The 18125-nt window shown below is 36.9% G+C and overlaps 1 protein-coding gene across 2 annotated transcripts in view; it reads right to left on the bottom strand.

The window, feature by feature from the left end:
• LOC113007382 (glypican-6-like) overlaps positions 1-18125 on the bottom strand; it is a 79043-nt gene that overhangs the window by 44006 nt on the left and 16912 nt on the right. For both annotated transcript variants that reach the window (XM_026143876.2, XM_026143877.2), the window contains exons 2-3: positions 15799-15957; positions 2472-2863 (exon numbers count right to left, since the gene is read on the bottom strand). In XM_026143876.2, the coding sequence (XP_025999661.1) occupies positions 2472-2863; positions 15799-15957 (551 nt within the window). The remainder of the gene's footprint in view (positions 1-2471; positions 2864-15798; positions 15958-18125) is intronic.

Genomic DNA, 18125 nt, shown 5'->3' with positions numbered 1-18125 from the left:
AAGATTTGACAACATAAGCAACATGCCAGCGACAAACTGAAAATTTAGAACTACTGTACTACAAAGTCCACGGCAAATGATTTCAAGCAAAAAGTAAGGCTTCTGAGGAACTGGCAGATCAGAGGTGTAAGCAGGACCCTGACAAAAAATATCTTAAAAATTAAGGTTTACCCATTCATTTTCTTTTTCATATATATTTTTTATTATTTACTTTTTTTTTTGTGAAGACAGCTAAGTGCAGTGAATCAAAAAATGGTATTTGTGGTCAGCTCTCTTGCAATTTTGCCATTTTGCCTTTGAACATTCACTCAAGCCAAGTAAGTACAAGTCAAGCCTGGACTAGACAAAAAACATGGCTGACCTTTTCAAAGTCTACAAATTAGAGAAGCTCTCAGTGATATGTCTTAACAGCTGATGTGCTTCAAAGCCCTGCTTCTTTCATACCCCCTTCTTTCACAGTGCAGTGCTAAGAATCACCAAGAGAGGAAGGCACGTAAGAAAAACACGTTATACATAGACATACTTGCCCTCACTAGCAGACAACCCCCACACATCAACTCGCAGACAACTGGCGTCAAATACAAAACTTGACACTGAATATTCTAAAAATGCTTCTGCCAGCATCTGTATCACCTGACACAGGTGTAAGGCAGCAGCTCAGGGCAGTCAACAAAGGTTTCTTGTAGATCACAAGGCCGTGAGGAGAAATAATCACTGTTAGTAATGTTTGAATTAGCAGTATTTATGGGTGCTCACTTATCAATTTCATTGAAAAAAACATTTTAAAAGTTAAATTTTTCACAATTTCAGAAAAATACAGTGGTGCCTCATCATTCCACAAATTTAGATTTGGAGCAATTAAGAGAAAGGTGCATTTTCTCTTTCTCTATAACCATTAAACAATTCATGCAGAAAACACATCAATATTGCTTTGAATGACAATCAAAATATTGTTGTTAATCAAATAATACATATTCAGAATGCACCCATCCTTACACTTTGCTGCGTATAAGAGTTCCAACGTGACTTCCTTTAACAATAACTATAATATTGTGACTTAAAATAAAAAAACAGAGATCATTTTCTTTTTCTTTTTTGTTTTTTTTCCAGAACAAAAGAGCAAATTGTTTCTGTAGAGTTTATTACTACAGAGACTGTTTTCAGATAATGGAAGTATTCTTTTTAGTTACCTGCATGACATTTCAGATATTCTAAAAACTGTCAACTAGGAAAATGAGTATTAAATTGTATTCACTACAAATAGCACAAGTCTGAGCTGTGCTGATGAGATCTAGACACAGGTTTGCGCTTCCTCAAAGCTGTGAAAAGCAATAAAATGCTACATCACCTACTTTAATTCAATATATTGTATATCCCAGGAGCAATAAGCATGGATGTCACATCTTAGCAGCGCTGAGAAACAGACACCTCTGGCATGGTGTCTGTTTTTATTATGCTTACACCCAATCTCTCGTGATGACTTTATACCCTGAGGATCAAAGGGCTGCAGTCCCAGACAGATGACCTGGATCTCAGGTCCCACTGAAATGTCAAGAGGTGAAGCTAGGACACGCTGGGCTCTAAGGACTGCAGGGTACAACTCTAAATGAATACTAACAACACATCTTCTGTGGCTAAATGCTCCTCACTGCCACTACTGTTAGGGAGGGTGGGACCTCAGGGGAAAGGAAGGGAACGTGGTTAATGCTCAAGTATGGTGGGATTTAACAGACCAAATGAATGGTGGATTTATAAGAGTACAGCAGTGTCTTCTCCATTTGCCCTCTGTTTCTCATTATTCAAGGCTTCTATATTTTCATTAGCTTTTAGTTATATAGCCTACTGGGAAGTGGCTCTATAAATATTCATAATAGACATGACAATCAAATCTAGCTGATAGACTGTATTGAAAAAACAAAAAGCAAAGAAGCCAAAGAGGATGGCTGTGGATTCGCAATGTTGTGAATCAGTGCTTCTCTGAACCCAAATGACAGTGTAGAAACAACATTGTTGTTAAGCGTGACTAAATCCAAGGCTTAGCCTTTTGCTTTCCCTTTAATCTCACTTTGTACATGATCAGCCCTACATACACTCCCAGGGCAGTATGGTATTGCAGGAACTGCATACAGATTGCTTTGCATCAAACTGAATACACAGGCAACAGTGTGATTAATGACTTCTATATACTGGATGAACAAATATAAGGCAAGAGAGCAATAAACAGCGATAGCAGACATTTCTTTTCTCGCCTTTTTTGTTGTCTGGGAATTTCTCCTGAGCAATCCACACACCCTTCAACAATGTTTTCTAGACAGCTCCATGAACGAGCCACCTTGAGGACTAAATTTTCTGAAGACATACCCTGAGAGAATCCGAATTACTCTGAAAGTATATCTGGGATAAACTTGATCATGTGAAAACTAGGGCAAATGTGTGCTTTTTAAAGAATTTAAAGGGTTAAGAACATTTACCTTAGACACTCTCTGGGCTACCTCCCGGCCAACGGAGAGCCCCTGGACAAATGTGCGTGCAGCGATGAATGCGCGGGTAACCTGAGCCTTGAGCTTCCTGGGCACGTCTCCAAAGGGCTTCAGCTGGTCGGTGTACTTACTGATACACTCCAGATAGTCCTCAGTGATGACATACTGGGAGTTGAGCAGTGTGAACATACGCTCCAGCAGCCGTGACCAAAAGTCATTAAGCATTTCCTCTAGGTTAACATTCCCTCCAGTGTAATAGCGCTTCAGTTCAGCAAACAGGTTCTCAAAGACCTCTGCATTCTGCATGTAAGGCTTGCCGTAAGTCCTCATAAACATGTCATTCAGGGACCTCTCCGTGTTCTCCAGCAGCTCCAGGAAAAATTCTGGATTAGAAGAAAACAGAAAAAGCCTTTATTACTGTCCAATTTTATTTCATGTGTGACGGTGGTCTCAGTTTATTCTGTACGGTGGTGTCAGTTTATTCTGTACATGTCATACATAGACATGGTTTGACAAGATGCACTGGGAACCTTCACTGCATTTACAATTAAACAGAAACACAGCAAAATGACATTAAATGTGTCTGATTGCAATCTAGAACGCTGCTTAAAAAGGAAGCCTGCTTGATTGCAATGCAAATATGACAACAGCCAGAAAACACTAAAATAAAACAAACAAAGAAATCAATTATAGCGTTTGATGCCGTTTTCATTTTGAACTGAGATCACAGCTCTGTTGACTTTTATTTGCAGTAAACTCGTTTTTTGATGACAAAGGGAAGTTCCCCTATATATTTCTGGAAAATAATAAACTCTGTATTCGCTTTATTGTCCATATCACTCATGTAAACCCAAAACACCTTCCTGTACTGTTCATTGACAGAAAGAATCTACAGTTCAGATAAAACACTTTGCATATATGAATATTTCTCTATATGGTGAAAAGCATACCACTGTGAAATGCAATAAACTTTCCATCATCATGATTATGACAGCACAATGCAGTTCAACTGCAGCATTTGCATGAGTCTGCACTCTCCTTTTTAGACTTCACTTGTTGTTTGTCTCATGACCTCTGTGACATGCCAGAAAGTGGGATTAGATGATATTTCTGACCATCTGCTACAAATAACAATAAAATTGGCATAGAAGGGCCAGAATGAAAATTTAAATAACCTGTACATTTAACTGCAAAGAGAGTCAAAAGAGGATTCAGTACAGACTCCAATTCAATAAAACTGAAAGCTTTTTATATTCCTAAGTGGGCTTTATGGTTACAACCCAAAGCTTTAAAGAAGCGTGAACTCTTAAGTGTATCAGCTGATATATTTTGCTCCTTGGAGGCAGCAGAAAGAGCTGTATGAAGAATATTACCATATTATCACCAAGTTATAACATGGCAAAATGTGAGCAACGAGTCTTGCACTTGGATTTCTTTGGAGCCATGTGCCAGACAAAATGCATAACTCTTCTGGTGGGCTGTATACTGTCTTATGTGGTACTTTTGTGATTTGTCAGTGAAAGTAGCAGCTGCATCCTGCATCTGGAGTAGGGTTGATGGGAGGACACAGACTGAATCAAAATGTAAAATAAAAAGAGACAAAAAAATCCCCCCCCCCCCCCCCCCCACACACACACACACACACCTTTCATTTTACACATTTATCAGTTAATTTATTGTTCATATAAAAATACTGATTAAAAGTACTTTTAGATCTTAGATTTTAGATGGTAGGAAGCGAGGTGTGGACAGAGCCAGCAGCAAAACTACACGTTTGGGATACTTCAGGATAAAGAAAGAAAATAATGTTGTCCTAATATCGTCACACCAGCTACTGATTCCAGGAAATTTTACTATTTGTGTTTTATTTTAAACAGTATTGTGGACTATTATGAACATGTAGACTACTACTGTAAATCTGTATGTTCTCGAGCTATCATAAAAGCTAGGTTACACCTCTCCCCCCAAGCCATGCACATTAGAGTCACTTATCACAATGGCCCAGACAAAAGCGTAATGGATTTGAAGTGGTCATTAGCTTCCAGCAATGCAGGTAAAATTACAGATTACAGCAGCAGAGAAACCAAATGACCCGACTCTCCATAATGCCACACCAAGTCACATCTGATTAGTTACATCAAGAGGTACCCGAGATGCACACTGACAGAAAGTAAAATATGGAAAACACGCGTCATTTGCAAGGTTTTTAGAAAATAAAATGTTATTTTATGATATTATTTCATCGTTTAAAGACTAATGTATGGTGGCTTAAAAAGGCAGGGTTTTGGTGTGTATCATTTGAACTTGAAGAGCAGAGTTTTTTTTTTTTATCTTACATTAATGTATTCACAAAAAAAAACTGTCTTTCATTTAGTGCATGCTGAAAAATACTTGCTTTCTTTATTCTCATCAGATTTAATTATTGTTCATTAGCACATCTTATGAGGCACCAGTGAGTATTAACTGTCATACTCCCCCTGGAATCTGACAACATTAGCTTACTTTCACACACGTTTGGTGCCTAAGGAGATATCATTTCTTTTTTATAATTTACTTAACACATCTTATATTAGAACTTACAGTAGGCAGGACTCATGATGTTAGCCAAAGTCTGGTTATTTTTCAGTATACTTGAGAATATGTAATAAATGTCCACAGTTAGCAGTCATTTAAATATGGTAATCTTTAAGCATGATTTTTGCTTCAGTAATGTGTTTGTGGTAATGAGAACAGTCAGTGATGCTGAGCGATGTGCACATAGATTAATGACAGCGCCAAAACAAATTCTACTTAAAATCATGAAAATGAGAAAAACAAACCTTTATACAGCCATGTTCTGCTGAGAGACTAATTAAACATAACCAATTTAATTAAAACAGTGTTTATAATCAATATGACATTATATTTGATATAATTCTAAGCTCTGCAATGGAGTGATTACGATGAATAATTTCATTATGAATGGCCTTGGTATAAATCACCAGCAGAAATATTAGGCTAAAAAAGACATCATAATGTAATTAGTGAAAACTCTTGAGGGGATCCATATTTCATGACAGAAAATGAAAACCATAGTGAAATGTCAAAGAGTAAAAATTACCTGGAGAATTTACATAAATCCTAAACATATATTACTAAGACGTTTGTCCAAATAATCATTTGCATTAGCTGCAAACAGAGAATAATGATGCTGAAATGCTGGACAGCAGTGATTCAAATACTCCCAGCTTACACAGAGTTCATTACATTTCGCTGATAAAGCTCCGTTTGGCTCCAGCTCCTCAGTATATGCACAGAGCTGTGCAGAGGTTACACACAGCCATTCTCTTTGTGATAAAAAGAAAGCATCTGTTTCTGTGCTTCTGCAGAAACCTACTGATGGATGGCCTCCTAGATGTCAGCAGTCTATTTCAGCAATCTTGAAACACAGCATCCCTGTTTCAGATTTCTGAACTAGATGGTGGAAAAGGCAAGTTTTGTGAATTTTATTTCTAAGCAGACCACAGCTTTTTGGAGACAACAGAGACTCTGAAGTCGACTTCATTTGGTCTTTACACATAACCAAAGGAGTTTGCTGTGGATCGGATGACATCTACTGTGAGAACCCTCAGGGGAAGTGGCCTGCAGAATTAATTACTACAGTCTTCTGAACTGTGACCAGCCAGCTGAGGAGGGAAAAGGGGTTGGCTTTCCAAAACATTTCAGCCTTCTTCAATTGGGTACATGCAATATATTGTATTGGAGTCTACATACATAAACCAACTTTTTATTTTTTAACTGGGCCACATTCAGCGTCATGTTTATTTGAGCACAATAACTTTAACCAAAAGTAATTGGGATTTAACTGATATGTTAAATAATATAAACCAGTACACATCCATGCTACAATACTGTTTGGCCTGTTTGCGCTGTTGGCAAAAGTGAAATAAACAAATGAATAAATAAATAAATATCAATGATAAAAAAAAAAAACAGGGTTGGTAGATTTTGCTTACTGGCTAAAAATGGGTCATTTTAACCTGTTGCTAAGTGGTTGCTAGGCATGTATAATTCAAATTTTGTGGAAAATTAAATTAGTTGTTACTATCATGAAATAAAAACATTATGCTTTTATAAGGTCTCATAGGTACAAAAAGGAACGAAAAAAGACTTATTTTGGCGCATTGCTATGGAACGCCAGGACTGCCATAATGAATTAATTAAATACACCATTAAATAATTAATTAAATGTGGCAATAATTAATTAAAATTGGAATTAATTAATTAAATAAATAGTTATGACACATGTAATTAATTAATTATTGCCACATTTAATTAATTATTTAATGGTGTATTTAATTAATTCATTATGGCAGTCCTGGCGTTCCATACATTGCTAGGTGGTTACAATGCATGGTTAATTAAATTTTTGTGGCTATAAATGAGATGTTATTGTTGTAACTAAACTGATGTGGTCCTTTTATAATGTGTTACAGGTGCATAAAGCCAAAGAAAGGTCATTTTAGTCTGTTGCTAGGTGGTTGCCAGGCAATCTGATGCTGTCATATTATTATTATTATTATTATTATTATTATTATCGGTGTGAAATAAAACAATGTGATGCTTATAGGTGTTACAGGTGCATAAATGCTGAAAAAAGTCTTTTAAGCCCATTGGTAGTAGTTGCTAGGAAGCATGACGACATGGTAACATCTGATATAGATAAGAACCTTCAGGGGCCTAAGTTTTACCGGCAGGGTGTACCTGCAGTGTTATGGCAGACAACTTTAATACTTTTTTACCACAGTGATTCTAATTGGTTTGGTGCTTTTTGAGAATCTGGGAAGTATATCTCAAAATGTGGACTCATCTGTCAAAAAGAAATTAGAGATATTTAGACATAACTAGATAAAGGCATAAACAAGGTCTCAGAGTAGAGTGCAATTTAAGATGGATGTTTTTTTTTGTTTTTGTTTTTCCCCCACTCAGAATTTTGTAATTTCAACAAAAAAACCACAACCACTCACAAAAAACAGTTTCTGCAGAGAACATGTGGAGCTGCTTAAAATTATATGGAAATTACAAGATTTCATAAATGCATTCACTCTGGCAAGGCAGGAATTGAATAAACACTAAACAATACAGTGGGGCATTGGCTTTCAAAGTCACATACAGTGGGGCAAAAAAGTATTTAGTCAGCCACCGATTGTGCAAGTTCCCCCACCTAAAATGATGACAGAGGTCAGTAATTTGCACCAGAGGTACACTTCAACTGTGAGAGACAGAATGTGAAAAAAAAATCCATGAATCCACATGGTAGGATTTGTAAAGAATTTATTCGTAAATCAGGGTGGAAAATAAGTATTTGGTCAATAACAAAAATACAACTCAATACTTTGTAACATAACCTTTGTTGGCAATAACAGAGGTCAAACGTTTACTATAGGTCTTTACCAGGTTTGCACACACAGTAGCTGGTATTTTGGCCCATTCCTCCATGCAGATCTTCTCGAGAGCAGTGATGTTTTGGGGCTGTCGCCGAGCAACACGGACTTTCAACTCCCGCCACAGATTTTCTATGGGGTTGAGGTCTGGAGACTGGCTAGGCCACTCCAGGACTTTCAAATGCTTCTTACGGAGCCACTCCTTTGTTGCCCGGGCGGTGTGTTTTGGATCATTGTCATGTTGGAAGACCCAGCCTCGTTTCATCTTCAAAGTTCTCACTGATGGAAGGAGGTTTTGGCTCAAAATCTCACGATACATGGCCCCATTCATTCTGTCCTTAACACGGATCAGTCGTCCTGTCCCCTTGGCAGAAAAACAGCCCCATAGCATGATGTTTCCACCCCCATGCTTCACAGTAGGTATGGTGTTCTTGGGATGCAACTCAGTATTCTTCTTCCTCCAAACACGACGAGTTGAGTTTATACCAAAAAGTTCTACTTTGGTTTCATCTGACCACATGACATTCTCCCAATCCTCTGCTGTATCATCCATGTGCTCTCTGGCAAACTTCAGACGGGCCTGGACATGCACTGGCTTCAGCAGCGGAACACGTCTGGCACTGCGGGATTTGATTCCCTGCCGTTGTAGTGTGTTACTGATGGTGACCTTTGTTACTTTGGTCCCAGCTCTCTGCAGGTCATTCACCAGGTCCCCCCGTGTGGTTCTGGGATCTTTGCTCACCGTTCTCATGATCATTTTGACCCCACGGGATGAGATCTTGCGTGGAGCCCCAGATCGAGGGAGATTATCAGTGGTCTTGTATGTCTTCCATTTTCTGATGATTGCTCCCACAGTTGATTTTTTCACACCAAGCTGCTTGCCTATTGTAGATTCACTCTTCCCAGTCTGGTGCAGGTCTACAATACTTTTCCTGGTGTCCTTCGAAAGCTCTTTGGTCTTGGCCATGGCGGAGTTTGGAGTCTGACTGTTTGAGGCTGTGGACAGGTGTCTTTTATACAGATGATGAGTTCAAACAGGTGCCATTCATACAGGTAACGAGTGGGGGACAGAAAACCTTCTTACAGAAGACGTTACAGGTCTGTGAGAGCCAGAGATTTTCCTTGTTTGAGGTGACCAAATACTTATTTTCCACCCTAATTTACGAATAAATTCTTTACAAATCCTACCATGTGAATTCATGGATTTTTTTTTCACATTCTGTCTCTCACAGTTGAAGTGTACCTCTGGTGCAAATTACTGACCTCTGTCATCATTTTAAGTGGGGGAACTTGCACAATCGGTGGCTGACTAAATACTTTTTAGCCCCACTGTACCAATAAAAAAGAAAGCAAGAAAGAAATTAGCTACATCACTTTAGAACTGGGAATATTTTCTGATTGTCACATTACTGCAAGCAACACTTTGCCACAACTCTATGTCATTTTTTAGCAAAGATACACACTATAAACTACACAAATATACACGATTTCTTGACCCTCACACAGCAGGGCAAATAGCTGTTATCTCCCACAGTTCACCTAGCATCTTTCACGACAATATAGTTAGTCAGAGAAGGAGCCCGGTTCTCACTTTGTGATTGTTGAAACAGCATAATATAACACAAGCAGTATGATATTCAGCCTCCTCGAGCTCCAATGATTGTACATGAAACTAGCAATTTTGCTGCATTTCAGATTCTCCATGTCTGTCAAAAGCTGGGTCATTGATCGGCCTGACAGGAAGTGCCAGTCTATAGAGTGCTGCTCTGAGTGCTATGCTGCTGTAGAGAACATGACAGGTTGATCGTTTATGTCTCCATTTCTCTACGTTAATTTTTATGGCCAGTCTTTTATGGTCACCCTGTGCTCTTATTAATAAAATAAGAAAAAGGTAAATGATAACCCGATTGAAGACAAATATATCATCTAAGGTCTAATGTTATTAAATGTCAGGGGATTATTCTTCATTTTTTAAGTTACTATATCAAACCCTTTAGTTAGTGTGCTAGCTCATAGACGTTAACAGGGATTTGACATATGGACTCTAACATAAGGTGCATGATTTAAATGCATTAAAGAGCAATTTCTTTTTTTTCTTTTTCTTTTTTTGTATTTCTAAATTGACTAGAAACTTTGCTGATCAAAACTGCACTTGAAGACATTTCCATGTAAAAGACATATTTTCTTGCCTGACAAAACAGAGACATCTGAATTCAGATGCCAAAAGCAAACACCAAGGGATGACTTAAAATTATGACAAAGTCAAAGGGTCCAAAGACTTATAAATCTAACAGAGGATCAGCATAGTTTTCTCAAATATACTTACCAGCCTAGGCGCAGTATTGTCTTTCAATTTAACCTTCACCCAAAAAGAATTAGGTTGAAGGTTAAATTGTCTTTATTAATAGTAAACATAAGGAGTATACTTAATGCCTGATTGGGAGGGACATCACATGGGGGGTGGGGAGTTGTCTAGCTGGCAAAAATGGATGATGTCATAGAAGCATCCACAACAGAATATAAGTAATGAAGACGTTATTGAGCAATTTCCTACAAAGAAGTATCCTAAGTTAAATGTCAATACCAAAAAAGTTTGCCAGGCAGAGAATGGACTATTGATGCTTTAAAATATCAGTGTCTGGAGAACTATAGGACTCCTGGGGTTGTGGTGTGTATTGAGTTTTTAAAGCTTAGTTAAAGGTGTGCTATTAAAAAAGGGCTACTAAAAAGCTGTATGGGGTTAGAATAACAATTTTTATTTATTTATTTTTATAACCTAAAATAACAAATACTCATCACTTAGACACCAGAAACTTTCATAGTACTTTCAGAAGATGGATACGTCATAACTTAAGAAGCAGACATACTGCAGTATTTTCATGTTATTTAATTTAATTTATATAGTGTCAGTTCACAATTCATCTGTACACTCATGTCATGTCATCTATACTCTTTGTACTGTAGTAGGCCCCTACAATATTACAGAAATGAGATCAAAAATTCCCTATTAGAAATAAACAGAAAGGGGCCTCTGGCAGAATCTCAGGTACAGAGAAGATCTAGTCATCTAGTCACATAACCACACCTGTTTGCTGCCCACACAGTACTGTTTTATATGGCTGGCACTTTCTCAGGAGTCTTTTTGGGTTAAGTGCTTTGGTCAAGGGCACCTCAACATTGACTGCATAAAAATACAGTTTACATTTTTATATATAACGGTAAAAATTTAACAACGCTGTGACAATGCAACTGATATCAATGGGTACCACACACAATGTGCGAGGCCGTTCATATTGGATAAATTGCAGAGGACGGACCACATTAATATTCTGCTAGGATGCTCAGCACCATGGTGTTTGTGGTCAGCAGGGCCAAGAATTGATTAACAATTACAAACCCTGACGTTGGACTTTAATGAGTGAGATAAAAAAGAACTCTCTGTGCTAGCATTTGCTTTGTCTGGTTTCTTAGACCAGTTATTTTCTCTGGTCTTATTTTATGGATTATAGTGAATATTATAATATTATAATAATAGCATTTATTACTAAATTACAGGAATTCTGCTGCACGTTTGGTACCGATGATATTGTTTCTCTTTTAGATACAAGTGTACCGTGCCCCTGAGCTCTTGCAGACATTTCAGAGTGGATGAGTCTTGGCATAGTTGAGACCGTACCCTCTTATTGTGACACATAGGCTGTGGTGTCAGGAATGTGTGGGCTGCCCAACTACTATCTGCTACAGTAACCATCATCACAGTCTGCATAAAATGAAAAAAATATTCAAATACACCGACTCTCTGTAGGCGGAAACCTAAAGCAAAGCTCTGAAAAGATAGAAAAAGGGCATTCAAGTGAACTAAAAGCTCTTTATTGTTTGGATCTTTAACTATATTCTTTGGTTCAGTATCTTGTTATTTAGGTAATACTGCTTCATAATGAATAAGCGCACCTCTGGGAACACGGAGGAATTATACAATCATTATAAAACAACTTTTTATGTGCCTGAGCAGCTGATCTGCTAGTTAAATCATCTAGTTAAATTGATTACATAAACAAACAGTAAGGGAAAATTTTTAATTTAGCAAACAATATCTCAGATTTCCTAAACAGTTTATCAGTAAAGACCCTCATCCGACACACAGTCTCCTTCAAAAACCTGCAAACAGCATTTGCTTTGACTCTAATGAAATTATGGAGAGTGGCCGCAAACCCCACGAGAACAAGGGGTGCCCGGAGTCATGCATCTAAGTGCTGCTGGACAAACCCCATTTCCCTTCCTCATGATATTCACCATCTTGACAGGGGATGATCAAAATAACACTTATTTATTTATGCATGCTTCCAGGAATCACATGTGGGCTCAAGAAGTGTATTCCTGGAAAAAAAATAAAAAAATAAACATTGTGACATTGAGTTTCTGGGCACCAGTGGAATCATCTGAGAGTAGCATGCTGTAACCCAATAGCATTAGTTTCATATAATATGTTGAATATTTTGAATAGAATGAAGACAGAACGACATGACATTGACTGCTGAATATTAAATTGCACACTTAAATCACTCAACCAATATCCATTGTTGACTTTGAATACATTCCAGTCGCAAAATATTACAATGCATGCTTTCAATCTTTACTTGAATAAACTTTTTTAGATAATTACTCTCTCTCTTTTGAGAAATTAGGCTTTACCCATGTTGTAATTTACATGCATTTAGTGGACATTAACATATTATACAGCAAGTAATTAATAGTGATGTCGGTGACTTTAGTTTAGCATATATTTTAAGTCCATTAGGATGCATAGTTGTTAAAATTGTCCTTATTATCAATGTTGTGCTTAGTCTGTTTTCTAGCTGTTTCCTGTGCATCTATGGCAGGCATGACAACAAACACAAGTTGTGTAGCATCAGTTCGATGGCTGCACTCATGGTAGTAAAATAAATACTCAACAACAAATTTTAATTCTGAGACTAATTCTGACTTTGTGATCCCTGGACATTCAAATTTCAAAGAGACTGCTGCTTTACAGTTAAATTCATATATTAAGACAAATAGTCAAGTAGTGCTGTCAAGAACAGAGGAACGCACCTAAAAAAATGCTCGACCTGAACATAAAACTCAAAATTAACTTGGAGTTTTGCCATTTACGTTGAAAACCCAGGCCCTGTGCATGTAGTCCTACATGCACGGTAGCAGATCATTTATGTCAAAGTTATTTAAGAGGCATACTGAATGGGCTTTTACTAAAGATTGCTTAACCCTTGTATGGTGTTCGGGTCTGTGAGACCCGTGTTCAGTTTTTTTCAAAAGAAAAATTAAACAATTAATTATTTTTTCATGTGTAAATGTGTTGTGTCTTTCCACTCACTCCACTTGATTATAACTGATTTATTTATAACATTTTATATAAAAGAAAAACGAGAAGCACATTAATTCATAAATGTGATCTAACAAAGGTAAAGGGAAAAAATTAACCATGTTCGCTGTTCATATGTCTTGTAATTGGGATGAAGTAAACATCTGTTGAGTAATTTAACATAAAATTGTTTGATAGTGTTAATTTGGAAAGCCAAAACTCTAGCGGGTCCACCAGACCCATGAACACTGGCTGAGTAACAAAAATACGAACACCACACAAGGGTTAAGCCTTAATTTGTTATGCCTTTAATGGCAAAAAAAATTTATTTGTATATATTTATTTTTTGTTATTTTTATATTATTATTTTGCACCTTTTAGTTTCTGCATTTATTTTAAGTCTCTTTTTATGCAGTTTTTACCCCTATGGGGAAGTTTGCTTGTACTACTACCAAAGACACTTCCTTTATTTTAGTCAAGGTTGCCAGACGTGGCTGCAAGCAGCTTTAATTATTCATCACAGTAACAGACACAATATATTAACATCCTTAACTGCAACAAGAATCATCTGCTGTTTTAGATACAGTGGTGTGAAACAAATGATTCAATGGAATATCACTGGAGTACTAAGTGGTTACACTCCACATGATGAGAAGAGTTAACTGTGGATGGAAAATACTGTGGTGGTTAGATTTTTTTGTTGTATTATGTTACAATGTTCTGCACGCTTCTGTACTCGCTGGAAAAGAAGGATAAAAAGGTAATGCCTGCAGGCATCAGTCACATATTTTTAGTATTTATTGTCTGCATATCATCATAAATATCATTATTTCTTTAAATATCTTGAAATCATTTTAAGGCTATGTTGCACACTCCTATTTGGGGATGTAGACATGATCAAGACTGCTGAATTTCAAATAAGCATCAGAATGAGGTGGAAAGGTGAATCAATTCAATTCAATTTCTCAACAGTGCTATTTATGAATAGTGCCAAATCAAGTTATATCTTAAGATAAAGACCCTACAATAATACAAAGAAAACAGAGAAAACCCCAACAATCAATGACCCCCTTTGAGCACTGATGAGTGACAGTGGGAAGGAGAAACTCCCTAAACCCAAAACCATTCCCAAGGAAGGGCACCATCTGCCACCACCAGCTGGGGTCAGAGATAGCACCTTAAAGCAAATAGCAGCAGAAGACCACACCGGGTGACACTATTGTCAACTAAGTAAAGGACAATGAAGCTAATACCCATTAGCTCATTAAAATTGGTCAATAAAAGAAAATGCTGCCTTGTCTAATGAGTCTAGATCAGAACATGAAGCCAATAACATGAAAATCTGGATCCATCCTGCCCTGTATCAATGGATCAGGCTAATGGCAGTGGTGTAATGGTGTGTTGAATGCCATTTTGGTACACTTTGGGCCATTAATTACCAACTTAGCATCCTTTAAACCACAGATTCCCATGCTGGAAGCACAGCCAACAAATCTGCAGCGACTGAGTGATGTTATTATGTCAATATGAACCAAAAACTCTGAGGATCGTTTCCAGCACCTTGTAGGCAGTTCTGAAGATAAACGGAGGTCAAGCCCAGTACTGACAAAGTGTACCTAATAACATGTTTTTGTATAGTGTGAGCATATACTGTATTTGCTAAGGTTTAAGTACTACCAATAACCATTACAATCTAATATTCTTAGATATTCTTTAATCAACTTTAATACATGGAAATTTTTGGCCCATCAATTCTTTGGAGATAAAAAGAAGTCTTTAATCTTTAAAGATATCTATGTAATGAAAGGCATTTTGTTGGATTTCTAAATAATAACAACTATTTTACTAATATTAGTATTTTGATAATAATAATAATAATAATGATAATAATAATGATAATAATTATTATTATTTTAATGACAGTGTTGACAGGTGGCTACACTTCTCCACCTCTTCTACCTGTCACCATTGTCCACAGTGATAAGCTGTTGCTAACCACATGGTCTTGTGAGAGTTGAAAGGATTATTATTTCTCATTAAATTGTAACTAGAAGGAGCTGACCCCATAGAGAAGAACACCAACAGGGACATGTAGAGAGGCAGAGTGAGGCCTGGTTCAGTAATGAGCACATCTCATCCCATACAAAAACTTATTAAACGTGTAGTGGTCAAGAAAGTCACAATGGGACTAGGACAAGATCACATACAGCACAAGACCACCAAACAACCTTAATAATGCAGAAGCTGGCTTTGTGCTGCTGTTGAAGTTGTCAATCTTCAGCGCAAGTAGCCATGTTTGTCTAATCCAGCAAGAGGTTTCTCCACTCCAAGGCATATTAATGAGATTTTCACATCTCGTCTCCTCTTCAGGGAGGAGAGCTAAAGAACTGGAGTAAACCCTTTCAAATTAACACGTACAGTCCCAAGCCTTTTCGCAGCACTTGTTCTCTAGTGACTGACCATTAAAACAAATTTTAAAAGAAAAGAAAATAAGAAAAAAATAATTAAATTAAAGCATTAAGCAAAGAGGACTTACCATCAAATCTTTTATGTCTCGAAACAAAGGTGCTTCTCAGTGTGTGACTCATTTCATCAACCAGATTCTCAAAGTCTTGTTTACTCTGTTGGCCAAATCTGTCCTCCATTTCCTCGGTGCAACATGTGTTTCCCTGAAGACATACACGAAGATGTGTCCCTGCAAAAAATGACACACAAAAAGCTATATTTTTCTCTCCAAACCAAAACGTAGGCTACATATAGGCACTGTAAACCAATGTAATGACCAAAGCTTAAACCTTTAAAGCCTGAACCATGAAATAATTGCCTGCAAATTATTATTATTACTAGCATTATTATTATTATTTGTATTTTGTAAATATTGTTATTTTGTTTGGTTTTTTTTTTTTGTAATTTATTGCTTAAAAATGTATTGTGCAATTTAGTTAGTTACAAAAAAATTACATTGATGCTGTAGAAGTCTGAGAAATTCAAGAAAACTCATGTATCACATATGATAAACTCGGCGTTACTAGGTTAAATAATGTTGGAGCATTTTTTTATGTATCTTCTGAAGCCATATTTTTAAAAACTCAATGACCAAAACATCATTGGCTTAAATGTTAAAAACAGGACAACTGAAGCACATGAATAAAAAATCATGGTGGTTGGAACAATGTTCCTCTCTAACATGTTACATCTTACCCCTAAAAATCAGATGAGGAGCTACAGGGTGTCAAATTCTCTGAAGGGCTACCTGGACAATCTTCTGTCTCCACAAACTAGCCAAGAAAGCAGTAAGGCTAAAGTGGTTCAACTTTTGAAGCAAAGCCACACCTTTGCATCAAAAACTATTAAGTAAAAATAAGCTTTTTTGGTTACCAGAGTAACAAGTCCCATCTAATTAAAAGGACCAACAATGAGAAAACTTTAGACTTCACATGCTCTAATGCGAAATTTCCCCTGCTTAAACATTAGTTGTTTTTTAACCTATTTAAAGGATAAACCAGTACTATTGTTACTATGTTTTGTCATTGCTGGCGAGGTCTGACTGGTTGGTTATGGGGTTTCTCATTTGTCTGAGAGACACTAAGTGCTTTAATTGACAAGGGCTAATTAAAGTTAAATCAGATACTCCATAGTTTTAAAATATTCCTTTGCACATTACATAATTGTAAAAATTCTGAGTGGAATATCACGTTAATGACCTACATCACTTCATTTCCCCAAGCAGCCATATTAAGACAGACACAGATAATGAAAGATTCAGTCTAGAACAGAACGTGTTTCATAGAAACATTCATAACTAGGATTTTAAGCATACTTTAAGACCAGATATGTCTGACAGCAAGAGCTTCGTCTCAGCCTCCAACCACGATTTTCATTAGCTCATTTGACATTAGCTCATTGGAAAAGAAAGATTGAAAAGGGTATTCATTTTGTTTGCACTTGTATCGATACAGGGGAAAACAAGTATTGCACCTATTTTATCAAATAAACTGAAATACTTGGGGAACACTACAAACAAGAGGACAACATTAGCTTAGCTTGACAAAGCTACCTCCTAATTCGGAACTTTTACTTGTGTAGCTCAGTCACATCAGTAAAATTACGACAGAACCTACTTTCATCAAAAAGACAAAAAAGAAAAGAAAAAGAATTGGTGGCTTCTGGTGTTTGTCCAACAATGTCGTAACCATTCACATTAAATGCTATAACAATGTAAACCGGTCATGATTCAATAATGAAACATCACAACCACAGGTTATCCCAAATTTTCTTGAAAGATTGTGATATCATTTTAAGGCCCACTCCCGCATCTAGTGAGAACAGAGTGTGACAAAGTAAGAATCAACAAAAGCTGCATTTTTCTGGCACTTTCACAGCGTTTCACAGCCACTATTTTTGAAAGTAGATACCGTATTATTACAATGTAATTCACTGTAGCTGCTATCACAACAGAGGCAGTTTCTTTTTAAAGCATACACATGGAGATGTAGTTACAAGCTATATACATTGCTACACATATGACCTCAAGGTTAAGAATAAACATCCATGCTCAAGAAACCAACATTACTTTACTTAGTTTGTATGAAATAGCCACACAAGAAACATAGTGTAAAGAGAAACTATCTACAGGGTATGAGAATTCACTTTTAAGTGTTTCATCAGTTTCACCATGGGTGTGTGTTTTTTTGTGGGCATGTATTTGCTAAAGCAAGGAGTAGCTTTGTAACCTCCCAGAACTCAGCTCCCACGTAAAATATAACCACCACGGTGAATATTTAACTTCCATGTAATTATTACATCAGCAACTGAATTGCTCCATTTTAAGATCATTTTATTTTATGGTACTGATAAAAAAAA

The sequence above is a fragment of the Astatotilapia calliptera genome, chromosome 16, assembly GCF_964374335.1.
Source record: "Astatotilapia calliptera chromosome 16, fAstCal68.1, whole genome shotgun sequence".
In the NCBI taxonomy this organism is placed as follows: domain Eukaryota; kingdom Metazoa; phylum Chordata; class Actinopteri; order Cichliformes; family Cichlidae; genus Astatotilapia; species Astatotilapia calliptera.
This window is presented reverse-complemented; position numbering and strand designations above follow the sequence as displayed.